General features: G+C 49.7%; 1 protein-coding gene across 1 annotated transcript; it reads left to right on the top strand.

Moving 5' to 3' along the window:
- The first annotated feature begins 1045 nt into the window (after positions 1-1045).
- Positions 1046-3443, top strand: SRSF1 (serine and arginine rich splicing factor 1). Its single transcript, XM_062592516.1, has 4 exons — positions 1046-1526; positions 1908-2092; positions 2369-2541; positions 2805-3443. The coding sequence occupies exons 1-4, from the start codon at positions 1333-1335 to the stop codon at positions 2997-2999; spliced, it is 747 nt and encodes a 248-aa protein (XP_062448500.1). The 5' UTR covers positions 1046-1332; the 3' UTR covers positions 3000-3443.
- The last annotated feature ends 11469 nt before the right edge of the window (positions 3444-14912 follow it).

Below are 14912 nucleotides of genomic sequence, written 5' to 3'. Positions count from 1 at the left end.
CAGGATTTTGTCACATACCAAATACATTCATAGCTAAAAACGACTTTATGTACATGACAATCTCATGAAATAATACTGCTATACATTTTTCTTGCTTCTTCTACGGGACTTCCTTTTCTGCCCTCTCTTGTATGCATTTCTCATGTAACAGTATACAGTATTTCCTGAACTTCCGTCCCAAATGATTGACTCATTTTTATTAAATTATACAAAGTATGCAGCCAAGTACATTTTTAAGATTTGTTTTGTCCTTCCTTCTTTGATTCCCTAATATGCAATGCCAAGGCTTTGGTGTTTGATTCTTAAAAGGGAAGTCTTTCCTGAACAGGAGAAAGGGTCAGCCTGCTATAAGCTGTGCAGGAAGATCGTTGTATTTAGAAAGGGAAGGCTACAGGGACAGTCAGCAGGAGAATCACCCCCAAGCCCCGACCTCAACGCTCACGACGGGGAGGAGAGCAGTCACAGGGCCGGGGGCCGCCATTTTAACTCAAGGCGGCAGGGCGCCCTGCCCGTCGGGCAAGCGTCGCCTCGGCCCGCTCCCGGCAACGGGGAACGACACCCCTCCCCGCCCGCCCCGCGGCCGCCCCGGCCCCTCGCCCCGCCGCGGTGAGCGCAGGACGGCCGGGCCGGGCCGGGCCGGGCCGGGCCGGGCCGGGCCGGGCCGGGCGGTGCCGGTGCCGCCACCCGCCCCGCCAAGCCCCACGCGCGTCCCCGCCGCCCTTGCACACGGCGCCCTCGCCGCGGTGCATCCTGGGACACAGCGCGCGCCTTGGCGCCAAGCTCCCCCGCCGCGCGGTGCACTGTGGGACACGCCTCTCCCCTGCCCCCAGCCGGGCCTTCTTCGCGTGGACTCCGCACCGGATGTGACGCCAGCAGCCGTGCCGCCCTGATAGTCGCGGCCGTTGGAGGGGTTCTTCCCCCAAACGCGGGGAGCCGCGGCTCCCTGAGGAAGCATCTAGTTCTCCGCAGCCCCTGAGAGCGGGGCTGTGCTGCTGGGGCCGCTCCGGCCTCTTAGGTGAACCTGCCGAAAGTAAACCGTGGAGGAACTACTTTTTCTCCCTGGCGCTGCGCATGCGCAGTAGGGTTGAGTGGGAGTGCGGCGAGAGGCACGGGCACGTACGGCCTTTGATAGCAAAGGCGGTGCTGCGTCCTGGGGTGAAATCGCTGCGCGCAGTAGGACCGCGAGGGGAGCCGTGGTCGCCATTTTGAAGCGGTTGTTGGGGGAGGCGGCGTGCGTGCGCTCCCGTGTGCCCGGCTCGGCCCCCGCGCTCGCCGACCCGTCCGCTCGCTGAGCTCCGGCTCTCCACCGCCGCAGCCATTGCTGACCTTGCCATGTCCGGAGGGGGCGTGATCCGCGGCCCAGCCGGCAACAACGACTGCCGCATCTACGTGGGGAACCTGCCCCCCGACATCCGCACCAAGGACATCGAGGACGTGTTCTACAAGTACGGCGCCATCCGCGACATCGACCTCAAGAACCGCCGCGGCGGGCCGCCCTTCGCCTTCGTGGAGTTCGAGGACCCCAGGTGAGGCCCCGCGGGCGCGCCTGTGGGGGGCGGGGGCTGGGGGGGGGTCCCTCTGCGCCCCAGCCCGGGTCTCCTCCACGGCCGCACCCGGGGCCCCTCCCTGCCCTGGGGGGGAGGGGGGATAACGGCGACGCGCGGCGCCCTTTCCCCGTCTCGGCCGCTGACCGCGGCGGGGGCGCCCGCCGGGGTGCTAACGGGCCGCCACGCACTCCGCCCGCGCGTGGGGGGAAGGGGGGGGCAGCGGCGGCTCCGCGCGGCGGCGCGGGGTGGGGCCGGCGGGAAGCGGGAACAAAGGCGGGGTGGGGGGAGGGCGGCGCGTGGGCAGGGCGCGGCGGGGCGGGCGCGCTGCGGCCGGCGCTCACCGCCCGTCCCGGCCCGCAGGGACGCGGAGGACGCCGTCTACGGGCGGGACGGCTACGATTACGATGGGTATCGCCTCCGCGTGGAGTTCCCTCGGAGCGGCCGGGGCACCGGCAGAGGCGGCGGCGGCGGCGGAGGGGGTGGCGCCCCCCGGGGCAGGTATGGCCCCCCGTCTCGGCGCTCGGAGTACAGAGTAATCGTCTCAGGTGAGTTATTTCTCTTTTTCCAGCTGAAGTGCTTCCCTCGGGGTGGCTTGCCAATACCTGGTTTCCGTGTGGGGTGATGCCACTCTGTGTTTAGTTTCTTAAAGCATCGTCCTGTGTAGCCTAGAGGAAATACCCTCTGTACAGTGCTAACAGTTTCTCTAGGCCGCATTTCTCCTTAGTAAACAGTCATTTTCTTGCTTGCTGTCACCTACTATTGTATTTAAAGAAGGTGATAATATAATTCATTTTTAAAGTAACATATTGCTTTTTATTCAGGGCTGCCTCCAAGTGGAAGTTGGCAGGATTTAAAGGATCACATGCGTGAAGCAGGTGATGTATGTTATGCTGATGTTTTCCGAGATGGCACTGGTGTCGTGGAGTTTGTACGGAAGGAAGATATGACCTACGCTGTGCGAAAACTGGATAACACTAAATTTAGATCTCATGAGGTAGGTTTCATGCTTATTTTTGGGCCAGAATTGGATACAAAGGGCTTAACGATAGGATTTGAAGGTAAGGACATGTGGTTGCCATTGTATTAACACACAAAGCACCTAAGCTAAGCCCGTAGTCAGTTTACTGTAAAATAGACTTTAAAGACTTGGTGTTTATTTCTGTGCTTTGATAAACAATATCTTCAATCTGTCAGCATGCCTAAAAAGATGGCCATAAAGCCTAGACCCTTCAATCGAAAGTTCTGTCTATTCAATAGGGAGAAACTGCCTACATCCGTGTTAAAGTTGATGGCCCAAGAAGTCCAAGCTATGGAAGATCTCGGTCACGCAGCCGTAGTCGTAGCAGGAGCCGTAGTCGAAGCAACAGCAGAAGCCGCAGTTATTCCCCAAGAAGAAGCAGAGGATCTCCACGCTACTCTCCCCGTCACAGCAGATCCCGTTCTCGTACATAAATGATCACTAGCAATGATCTTTTTGTAGAACCCCATGTTGTACACAGTTTTCCTTTACTCAGTACAGTCTTTCATTTTTTTTTAATTCAAACTGTTTTATTCAAATTGGCTGAAGTGTTGAATTGCATTCTTGTGTAAAATCCCTAGTGAGTATTTGCTCCTTAACATCGACATTCCCCTCATGTCTTTGGTAAATTGTATTTTAATTGATGTCAGTCAGGATTGTTTCAATTTAGTTATAGTTAAATACCAACATTCTTCAAACTGTGGTATTGCTGTGTAAATGTCTCAGTGTTCGGCTATGGTTTATACAAGCTGGGGATGTTGGGATGTTTGTGGCTAACTTGTCTCTTCTGGGGGATCTTATATTTTATCTTGCCTTTTCGTGTGTCTTTCTGTAGACATATCTGAAGAGATGGATTAAGAATGCTTTGGATTAAAGGATTGTGGAGCACATGTCAATCATTTTAGGATTGTCAAAAGGAGGATTGAGGAGGATCAGATCAATAATGGAGGCAATGGTATGACTCCAAGTGCTATTGTCACAGATGAAATTGGCAGTATTGACCTTATACTGAGAGACAGGTTAATTGAGTACATGCACCTACTTGTCACTTCAAGCATGTTTTAGTTATTGCAGACTACAATTGCTCTTTTCTTTAAAACTTTTTTCTTTTTTTTTCCTTTTTTTTAAAAGCAATTGTGGCTAAATACTTGCTTTTTGTAATTCTCTATTCCATTCTAGTTTTTTAAAGGAATAACCTGGGACGGGGTGGGAGTACTGGTTTACTTTGTCATGCAGCATTTGGTTACAAGTGTTAACGTTATGTAGTATTTCTACACTTGTAGATAAAGGATATCTTCAAATCAGATAGAGTATAATATCAATACTGCTAAAATCTGCATGTCCTCTGTGTGACTGATACAGCGTTGCTATTTCATTTTTTTAAGTATCAGAATGAAAGCAAAAATAGAAAACATAGTTGGGAATAATTTCTTAAGTCAGCCCTTCCCCTCAGACTAATTCAGAATTGACTCACCAATATGTTTGAAAACTTCAGTTAGTTAATTTTGTTACCTTCCAGATGGGAGTACTAGCTATAGTTTAGACATACAATAGGTGGATAGCTTTAGCAGTAAACTTTTACAATTTCATAAAGATTTTTTGCAACCACAAAACCTGTAGTACACCACCATACGAGCAATGAATATGTTGGCGTTTTCAGTTGACATATGTAAATATTACAATGTTTCCTCCAAATAATAATTAACATTTCTAAAAATTATCTGAGCATCACCGTTCAAAAGTTTGTTTTGGGGAATTGATAGTTATTAATGTACATCTTTATTAATTGATGGCAAACATAACTGATCATTCCCCAGAATCCTATTTTTTCATTACAGTATCTAACTTTTTGCCTCCTCTTTTTTGGTTTTGCTGGTTATAAAGGTTTGGATTGGAGAGGGCTCACTGGATCCCAATCCTTGGAGCTGGATCATTGGATTCAAATCATAATGTGGATAGGATAGGGAGGCTGAATTACAAGGATTCATGGAGCGGGATCAAATTACCAGGAACATAGGAGTGGATTCCTGCCCCAACCAAACCGCATTCGTGTGGATATTTTTTTTATTCAACTCAATTGGCTATTCCAAAGATTTTTTTTCCTATTTTTGACGATTGGAGCCCTTAAGATGCACGAAGGAATTTTTCATTTTTTTGGTAAAAGGAGCAAAGCGAGGACCTGGAGAGGTACGCTGGAGCAATCTCCTTGGAAGGATTCAGCACGAGTAGATGGTAAACATTAAAGGGGAAAGGGGGGGTTTGTTTAAAAAAGAAAAAAAGTAAATCAATAAGTCATTTCTCTAAATTTAAAATCAAAATTGGAGTTAAAGATTAAGTAGGTTTTCAATTGGCTATTGCCTTTTTTCTTTGACAAATAAAATTTTTAAAAAAAACTTGCATGGTTGTCATCATTTGTTGATTAAGAATCTTAAGCTTTGACTGCTTGCCGCAAGGAATTGTAGCATTGTTAAATTTCGAAAGTTTTCAGATGAAAGACTTCTGTTTTTAATGAAGACATAGCATTTCACAGGAAAGGTTGATGTTTGAGCATCAGTTCAGTGCAGTCTTAAAAAAAAAAAAAAAAAAAAACAAGAAAGAAAGAAAAAGAGAACCTTACTCCAGGAGATGGAAAGGATTTATCACAAGATTAGGTGGAAGGGAAGAAGACATTCTAATGTCTTTTAAGAGAGGATGCTTTAATGTTACTGGCAACAAAGCTCTTTTAAAGAGATCTTAAAAGCAAGGTTTATCAGGCTTATTGCTTCCCTTATGTTAAAAATGTCTGCAGGAGTAAACCGTGTGTAAACTTTCATAGTGCTTATACTCAAATGTTAGCGGGCTTGATACACAATGTGCAGGAGGCTAAAAATATAGGTTATCAAGGAATTGGATTATAAGCGGTAGGTCACTGAAATGTAGTTATTAAACCATTACTGTATAGAGTAGGTGGCTGGTAATAATGTCACTTGGGTTTGTTCAGCTTGAGGCTAGGCTATCAAGGGCATGAGCTGTATAAACACTGTACCTTAAGTACACAAATCTTTTCAGTTATTTGATAAAATAATGTTGCTTATGTTTGGATATGAGTTAAATTTATGATGAATTAATAAATCAGCGCGGAGCAGAAAGGTAATTTGTTCTGCGTAATACGTAATTTGCCAATTCACAGGACTTCCTAGTGAGCTCAAACTAGAGGGTTATTGTGTTAATGATTAAATAGGATATTTGTGTAAATATGTATACTTTGTTTTCAAATATAGTTTTGTAGGCTGCTTCTCTGTCAGGGAAAGGTAGCATCCATAATGGAGCAGAGCAAGAAGATTGCTTAATTTCCAGGTTGGAATCCAAGGTTTGTGCCTGGGGTAAGATTAGCATATTTAGATTTTAAACACAGCATGCTGGCATGCATAACACTTGTAAAGTGTATTGTATATGATGACAAATGGAGTAATTTGTTACAAAATGGTTGGTATCTCCTTGCAGAAATACTATATTGCCAAAGGGGTGTGTGTGTATATATATATATACATATGAGATATACTTTTTCCCAAAGATTATGAAATCTTGAGTAGGAAGTAGAAGCACTGATTCAGGGGGAGGGAAGATAAATGCTGTTATTCACAGAATTGACTTAGTTTAGCTGCTAGATGGGTCACAAGAAACTGCCAGATGGCAAACAACGACAGAATACTAGAGACGAGGAGGTGGGTTGGTGGTGTGCAGAGGTGGAGCGGCTTGTGACATAGAAGCTGGTAAATAGTTAAAGCATAGAAAGCTGAAGGGAGTGGTGTATGCAGTGCATACTTAAGCAAATTTAAAGACGTGTGGGTACCTGCTATTAGAGCAATGGGAGGTCTGGCTGGCTCGAAGCTAACAAACCTCTGGGGCATCTGTTCAGTTCTGGTTACCTGTGTTTTAGAAAATGTTAAATTGGAGCAGTTAACCAAGTGAACTAGTATGCTCAGGGAAGCAAAACTTGTTTTGCAAGTGGAGACCTGAAGAATTTGATTTAACTAAACTTTGGACTGGAGCAGATTGCTCTCTGGCTGCATACAAATTGGAAAAGGTGTGAACTTTTTGGAGGAGGAGTGAAGGAGTGCCTTACACCTGTAGAGGGGGGGATTATGTAGTCTTGTATGGGAAATACTGGAGTTTGGATTCTGACAAATCGATGCCAAGCCAGTGGTTCAATCAAGGAGTTGATTAATTGGAGTGAAACACTAATTTAAAGGGTTGGTTCAGCTGATTCCCAAAGGAATATGGGCAGTGTGTGTGTGTGTGTGTGTGTGTGTGTTTGTGTCAAGCTTGGTCCTCCCAGCATTCCGCAGAGCTCACAGGTAAGAGATTTGTGTGGAGAAGGGCCGATATCTTTAAATTTTCAGTTCTGTTGTGTGCAGCTGAATGAAGTAAGTGTTAAATACTTGATAGCTGTTTGCTGCAAAGATAATCTCAAAGTGGTTTGCAGTAGTGGTACGCGTCATGCTGCTGCAAGGCCAGTGCTCCCGTGGGGAGAGCAGAGGTATCCTGAACTCCTAGCTGAGGAACAGGTGGAAACACCAATGTTGCACTGCATTGATATTTGTGGAGCATTTCACATTCATGCAAAGCTCTTGGCTTTTGAGTTCTTAACTGTGGACATCACAACTCTGAAAGGTAGAAAGCTGCTAATCCTCTCAGTCAAATGGAAAGACTGTTTTGGTTTCTTGTGGAAAATGGTAGGAAATGGAGTAATTCAGAAGTTCTCTCTCATTCTGACTTGTCACGCTGGGGAGAGAGGGCCAGTCGCTAAGATAAAGGACCCGCTAATCTGTTTTGCTATTCCTGTGCATCTGCCACAAACAATTGACACGATGTGACCAAGCCCCCTTGACTTTTAATTTTCCTGTGTGTAATGGGGAAAATATGTACTTCATTATGGCGTTACGGCATTAATGTTTGTAAAGCACTTTGAGATTCTGTAATAAAATTGTTTATAGTGCAGAGTTCTGATTTGTTTCAGTGCCTCTAGACCTTTTCCTGTGAAATGTTTTCTGTGATTCTTGTGCTGTTAATAGCCAAACATGCAACTGCTGGACTAGGGAAAAACAAAAACAAAAAAAACCCCACTTAACTGGAGTTAATAAAGGCACTTCTGTAAGTGCCTTTTTTAAATTTTCATCTACAGAGGGCAGCACTGTTAACTGTCTGTAAACTGGGTAGCTTTTTTTTCTCTGGAGTTAATAAATACTAGATATTAGTTGAGTATCTCTGTCAAAGATGTATGACAGATTTGTTCATGAGTTTGATTGCATTAGGAATAGGTGGAGGAGTCTATGACTTACTGTCAATATTCTTGCCTTTTAATTATGCCACATCTGTGAGTTCATTCACTTTACCAAGATTGGTATGAGTCAGCTGGGTTTTTAGGAATAGCCACATTCCTGAAAGACACTGCCTCTGGAAGCTGTAGCTGATGTCTTCCCCTATTTGGGTTTTGTGGATGAAAATTAACTTGAGCCAACACCTGTTTATACTTCTCAAGGGGAATGTTAGCTTCCAGGCAGGAATGTTGCAAGTCATTGGCTTAAGCAGCTAATGCTGTTGAGTAAAACATATTTCAAATGTGTATTAATGTCTTACATAAATCAGTAGAAACAGGTTACAGTAGAAGGGAGTCAGGAGCTTGCTAGCTGCTGTTAGCAAATGTTCTGAGTATGTGCTATTAATATTAACATTTTAAAACCAGGGCAGCAACTATCTCTTTATACATGTGTTCCTATACTTCCCAAAACAGTGTTTTTTTTGAGTTCATTGGCCCCAAAGAAAATAAAAGTGTGATGGTGGGGGGGAGAATTTGTAAGATGAAACGTCCTGAAAACCCTTTGGTTGAAAGGGAGGAGGGCTCCTAAACTCTAATCCCTCTCCTTTCCATAGAAAGGATAAAAATTTGCAAGTTCCTCTGACAGTTGTGCTTCCCTAGTGGAAGCAGGCGCTCTGTCTGTCTTGGCTGTTTGGCACCCCTGGGTGTTCCTGCTGGGAGGGAGGAGGGCATCGCTAACGCCCGAGCGCCGCTGTTGCGACCTAGCGGGGCTCTCCGAGACCCGTGCGCGAGGAATCCCTCTGCGCAGAGCCCTTTCAGCAGGGCACCGAGGGTGACGGTTCTCCCTCGGGACGTGCGGCCCCTCTGTTTCACCCTCGGCTCTTCGCAGCCGCTGGTTTATAGCCGAACGTAATACTGACTTCATCGTGTAAACAGTTTGGGAAGCACCACGGGGAGGGAGGGGAATCTGTCCTCTTTAATTGCACATAATATCGATAGTGGAGTACTTAATAAACCTAACATTAGCACTGAAATAGAAATGGTTAGAAAACTTGTGGTTTCTCCTAGAAACCACAGTTTTGGCTGCGCTTTTTTTTTTTTTTTTTTTTTTTTTTTTTTTTTTGCTTATTTGAACAGCAACTTCTGCTTTAGAACAGCAGGCTCATTCACTGAGCTGTTGTGGCTTGAGATTTGTTACTCCTGATAAAACAGATACAGGCACCTCAGTTCAGTAGGTAAATCACACAGATGATTTATGATCCAGAATATTCCTGCTTGTGCTGGGGCCGATTGTTATCGAATGAAGAATAAAGTCTTTGCGTTATGGTGATTCCTATCGTGTCACTGGAGGTGGAACTAGCATTTTTTTCATGTCTAAAAGTCTTATATGCTTGCTTTGGGATACACAGAAAAATTCTAAAATTTCTGGATCTGCTTAAAAAAAAAAAAGTGCTATAGATCTGATAAGTCCAGTTTCTGCTATGTTGCATGCCAAATGTTCTTAATTGCAAGTTCAAAATGAAAAGCAGTTAATCTTAAATTGCAGTTGAAGTTATTTCAAGTAGAAAGCTGAACTAAATGAATATTCTGAGATTCCAAATAGCTCCCTGTGTTAAGAATGCTCCCTAAAATCTTTCTCATGCATGTGCACACGCACAAAAAAAAAAGGTAAGTGAATAAGACTGCAGAAAGCCTCACACCCGCTAATAATGTTGGCTTTGCAGTGCTTTGTATTAACCCTTATATTCAGCTAATTTTTCAAGGTTCCTCTTAAGTGTCTTGCCCAGTTCAGATGAGCAGTAACTGAGTTGCATTTTAGTGCTGCAGAATCGTTTCCTTTGCACAATTTAGTCCTCAGTTACGAAATAAGTCGTTGTTCAACCTTCTACTCATCTCTAAATCAATGTTGAGCATACATGCAACAGTTGTAGTGCTATTAAAATAATTTTATGCACTAATTTGTGTAGTTATTAAAGAGTTGAGAAGGTCATTGTTTGCATGAGTAATTACCTCTGCGTTTTAATAGCACTCATTCATGCCTTAAGCTGGTTTCCTGTTTATAGGAGTTGGCTAAAGAGCCATGCTTCAGGTATAATATTTTCAAAGGTATCCATTTCTTACATTAATTGATTGCACTTTGAGTTGCTGATTAAATGGTGGGTCCTTGCCAGCTAGCTCCCGTGGATCTGTGCCGGAGAACGCAGGCGCAGGCTCTGGTGGAAGCGCTGGGCCCGTCGGGCTGGATTCGTGCGAGCGGCGGAGGTGCGGTGGGAATGATGCTGCTGTGTTTGTGTTACTAGATCAGTTGAGAAACTGCACAAAGAAGTTGGCTCTCCTGAGCACCTCCAGCCCTCGAACCGCCTTTGGAAGCGGGGGCTTGAAAAGGAAAACTTGCAACACATGCAGCTTGGCAGTTGGCTGAACTCTGGGTGTTTTCCTCCGAACAAAGAGCAGGATGGCGTTTTTCTGCTGGTTCTTGCTGGTTTTTAAGCTGTCGTAGTGGTTTGAGAAGCACTTGGACAAACTTTGTTGCTTTGAATCGAATTTGAATCTGCCTCCTGGCACATCGCGGCTCCTTCGTGCGAAGCGCCGGTTGCGAGCCCGCGCCGCCGGAGCTGGGAGTAAGCGGGGAGGGAGAAGCAGCGCGTGGGGAAGGCGCTGGCGCCGGGGAGGCGCGGACGGGTGCAGACCCTTGCCCGGAATCGCTTCGGGGCCGCCCGGGGCGCGTCGTTACCGCTGGCCTTTTTCCAGAAGACCTGGGATTAACTTGAGACCGGACTGCGGAGCGGGGTGCTCCCGCAGCTCCGAGCCCGCCTCCGAAGGTGTCGTTCTCTAATAACCGAGTGCGGGTATTCGTCCTTCTGCTCCCCGAGCGGGGAGGCTGGCGGGGATCGTGACGGCGCGTTTCGTAACTCGCCGCGCGGGAGGCAGCCTCCGAGGGAGGCTCCCGCTCCTAATCCCCTCGCCGCCGCGGCCGCGCTGCTCCCTCGCACGCAAGCAGCGATAATCCCGGGTGCTGGCGCCCCGTCGACCGCGCGGGGTGCTTGGCAGGCGAGTGGGCAAGCATCGATTTATTTCGAGAGCATCCACGACCGCCAAATGAGATTAAGCAACGCCCGCCCGCCCTCCCAAGCTGCCTGGACCCCAGGAAAAGCGGCGAGCGAGGCATAAGCAAAGCGGGGCCGGGAGCCTCCCGGGGGGAGCGCGGAGGCGGCTGGGGGAGGAGGCCGAATCGCCGAGGCTTTGCGTCCTGTGTCGCTGAAAGATCAGGGATTAGCGCTAGGATTTCCTCGCCGGCTCTGGTGCTCTAATTCAGTGGCCGTGTTTTTCCCTGAGCGCGCTGACCTTACGTGCCTGCTGCCGCGTGGCCCCGGCGGGGCGACGCTGCCGGGCAGATGGCCGGAGCGGGCCGAGGCAGAAGTGGATGTTCCCGTGCAGCGCTTGGGCCTCTCGGGAATTATTGCTAAAAATGGCCACTGGTGATTAACCAGTGGGACGAGCTGCTGGGTACTCGTAGATCCTCTGTCTGCTGAAGTTTTCAAAACCAGCCTTGGATGCTTTTCTGGAGAAAGAGCTTTCGCTCAAAGACAAACTGCTGAGGCTGGTACAGGAAAGATGAAGGGAAACGTCACAGCGTTCGGCAGAGGTCGGCTTGCGTGATCTAGTTTTCTATAATGTTAAAAAAATTATTTATAGATGCTTTTTTTTTATCAAATATATTTGCATACAGCTGAGAAACGAACGCAGCCCTCGGTGCCGATGGGGGGATTTGCAGGCAGCTCTGCGGCCCGGCCCGGCCGCCAGCGGCACGGCAGGGCGGCCCCGCTCTCGCCGGGTTTGCCGTTACTTTGCCGGTGCGCGGAGCCCCGGCCGGCTCCCGGCGTGGGAAGGCGCCTCTTCCGCCCCGGGGCCGCAGCGTCCGCGCGGCACATGACAGCGGCTGCTCGCTGGGAAAAAGTTGCGATGGAGATAAGAAAAATGAGGCTGCCGGGACGCGGGGTGCCGGCGGCAGATTAGCGCGTGCACGGCCGCGGGCAGGCAGGCGGGAAGAGATAGCGCGCCGGGAGGCGGCGGCGCCTCCCGAGCGGGCGGGCGGCCGTGCCGCGCGGCGCCGGGGTGAAGGCTGCCCCGACGGGCCGTGCGTCTGCCCGTGCTTCCTCCGGGGCCGGCGGCACCGGTCGCTTTGCTGAAAGAGCCCAACGGGCTGCTCTCCTCGCCCCGCGGCGACGCTGCCCGGCTGCTCCGCGCCTCGCTTCGACGCTGCGCGCCCGTTTCAGTTCTGTGACTTCTTAGCTTCCCCGATTTCTTGGAAAGGGAAGTTGAGGCTGCAAAGAGAGAAAATAAGCAGGCGTGAAATTAGGAAAGCAGGGGAGGGGAGTGGGCGCGCTGAGCGCGAAGCCCCGGGAGCGGCGGCTCGCCTTGCTGCCGCCCCCGCGCTCGGCGGCGCGGCACGGCTCGGCACGGCACGCCGCGTCGCTCGCGCCTCTGCGACGGGAAGGGGCTCCTCCAAAGCTGAGTATTTGACAGCCTCTTCTATTCTTAGCAGCGCCAGCGCGCGCTCGCTGAATGAGACGGGAGCGCTGCGCCTCGGCTCACGGCCGGGGAGAAGCGCCGCGTCCTTGCAGCGCCGGTGCCGCCGGGCTGCACGGCCCTGGCCGCGGGAGGCGCGGCGGCGTCTTCGCCTGCCGGCGCTCAGCCCCTCGCCCGGCTGAGCCAAACCTCCCGCGCTTTACAGACGCGGGACGCGCGCGGGCGGGCGGGTGCGTCGCAGAAACGCAAACTGTGCTTTTATCGCTCAGACGCCCTAAGGTGAAGGGTGCTGCCGCTGAAACGATGCAGTAAAATTGTTGGTGCCGGGACGGTCCTGCCTGGGCTTCTGGGGCAGCGCCCGGCGGGGCGAGGGGAGGCTGCGCCCGCGGGCGCCCCGCTGCCTCCCTGCGCCGGCAGGACAGCTTAATGGCGCCTGTGTAAATAGGCGCTTTATTAACCGCTTCGGGGCTGACCGCTGTCGAGGAAACAGCCGCTCTCTGTATGAGTCGGAGCGCGAGGCGGCTTTCACAAATTAACCGCGGTTGTTTCCCCGTCCCGACGCCGGGGTTGCCTCGAGCGGAAGAAAAGCGCAGCCTCGGGGACGGCGTAAGTGGGCCACGCGCTTCCCGCTGCCCTAGAAATCCTCGCGGCGCGCCCGCGGCGAGCACCGGCGCGGCAGCACGTTCGTGATGTTATCGCGGTCCTCGCGCGATGACTAAGGGAGCTGGAAGGTGTAAATTAAATAACACAACACTTCGAGCCACCTGTTTTGTGGGTTTGTCCAAAGCACTGCTGCTTTAATTAAGACAGGGAGTTTACAGATCTAACCTTTGTTTATTCTGCTTTGGGGCATATATAATGTAAATATGTGTTTTCAAGCACTGTGGCTTTTTACATTCCCAGTTATAACTCTGGGTAGAGGAAAGCTCGTCGGGTTTGGCATAGACTCACCCTTTACAAATGCAGCTCCGACAGACTCCGTCTCCCCTCAGGGATTATCTGCAACACTCAGGTTCGTTTTGCTCCAAACGCAGCTTTTTTCCGTGATTATTTCCTGATGCAGGATGCAGCAGGTATGCAGGGGGCATGTTGATGATCCATCTTTCATGCTGCCTTAGAGGGCTCTACACGCACTGGTTCAAGAGGCAAGTGCACTTCAGCGCTTTACCTCCCTCTGTTACGATTTAGCGAGAAAGCTTTGATTCTCCCCCTCAGTTTTGTTCCTGAAAGGTATTTCCCCCCCCCCTCCCCGTTGGTTCTTTAATTGTAAAAACAAGAAGGACGTCAAGGTTAACCTCCTACGTGCACATCAGGATTTCTTCGATGACTCAGTGATACGGTTGGGTAGTTCTCTTAGCCTTCAAATGCAGCAAGTTTGAGCCTCAAACAAAGAGAACTCTTCCAAGTCTTTATTAATAAAACGTTAACAAAAATAACTGATCAGCCAGGAGGAAAACAAGTAGCAGTAGCAATAATTTTCCTATCTCTATAAACGTGGGTTTTTTCCCTTGGCTTTTCTGTAATTCTTATTCTATTAGGTAGCAATCTAGGAGATGGAATAAAAAGCAGGAGTAAAAGCCCTCTGTCTGAAACTGCACGCATGGTTAGGGGAGGGGTCGGTCTGCCCCTCCACGCAGCTTTCGGGAAGAGCGCGTCTTTGCGGAGCAAAATAAACGGTCTCGCAAGAGCGGCCGCGCCGCGCTGCTGGGCTCCCGGTCCAGGAGCAGGTGAAGCACGTGCGCTAGCAAACCCCCGCGCAGCAGTCCAGTGCTGCGCGCGTCCCCTTTGCCCTGCGCGAGCCCCTGGCCCCGTGGCTGCTGGGGCCCCTCTGCTGCCTTTGCTGTGGGCTGAAGCACCAACTGGGCTCTCCAGGCCTCCTACGGACGATCCTGTCGGCTGTTTTCTTGCCCGAAGAGATGCCCAGTGAAAAGGCAGGCTGGGTTACTCTCCTGTGGTCCTGATCTCCCTCTTTAATTCAGAAGCAGCCACAATACTCTGCGTGTTGCCAGCAGTGTCTGAACATGAGGGAGGTCTGTCATGCGGCAGACCATGTGGTCAGAAATGAGTCAGGCTCCAAACCCTGTGAGATGGGCTCTCAAACCTTCGGCGGCTTTTGAAGTGGTTCGGAACCCTTCCTGGGACTGAAGCCTTCTAGCATATGGATTTTCAAACTCCTCTGAAATCACTAGTGTTTTCTTTTCTTTTTTTTTTTTTTTTTTTGTGAACAGATTTTCATGTTATCACTTGACTCCAGTGCTGGAGTTTTAAGGAAAACAAGCCATCAGATATCCCAAGATTTGTGAAAACCCTGCGAGCGTGACGCTATTACCAGAACCACTGACGTTTTGCAACGCTTTTGGGAAGTGTGGAAACCTTCAGAGGGCAGCGGAGCAGCAGGCTGCCAAAGCTGGGCGACTTCCCCAAGACGGCGCAGCCCCGGCCGAGCGGCCGCGGCGGGCACCGCCACAAGGCTCCCCCGCCTCGGCCCGGGCCCGGGGCGGCTTTTTCGTTATAGGTA

The sequence above is a fragment of the Rhea pennata genome, chromosome 20 (assembly GCF_028389875.1).
Source record: "Rhea pennata isolate bPtePen1 chromosome 20, bPtePen1.pri, whole genome shotgun sequence".
In the NCBI taxonomy this organism is placed as follows: domain Eukaryota; kingdom Metazoa; phylum Chordata; class Aves; order Rheiformes; family Rheidae; genus Rhea; species Rhea pennata.
Note: the sequence above shows the minus strand (reverse complement) of the source record. Positions and strands in the feature narration are given on the sequence as shown.

What these genes read in the sequence shown, in the direction of transcription:
- SRSF1 (XM_062592516.1), top strand. Translation starts at nt 1,333, where the DNA reads ATGTCCGGAGGGGGCGTGATCCGCGGCCCAGCCGGCAACAACGACTGC. An exon ending in GTGGAGTTCGAGGACCCCAG is followed by an intron (nt 1,527 to 1,907) that starts GTGAGGCCCCGC and finishes CCCGGCCCGCAG; the next exon opens with GGACGCGGAGGACGCCGTCT. An exon ending in GTACAGAGTAATCGTCTCAG is followed by an intron (nt 2,093 to 2,368) that starts GTGAGTTATTTC and finishes CTTTTTATTCAG; the next exon opens with GGCTGCCTCCAAGTGGAAGT.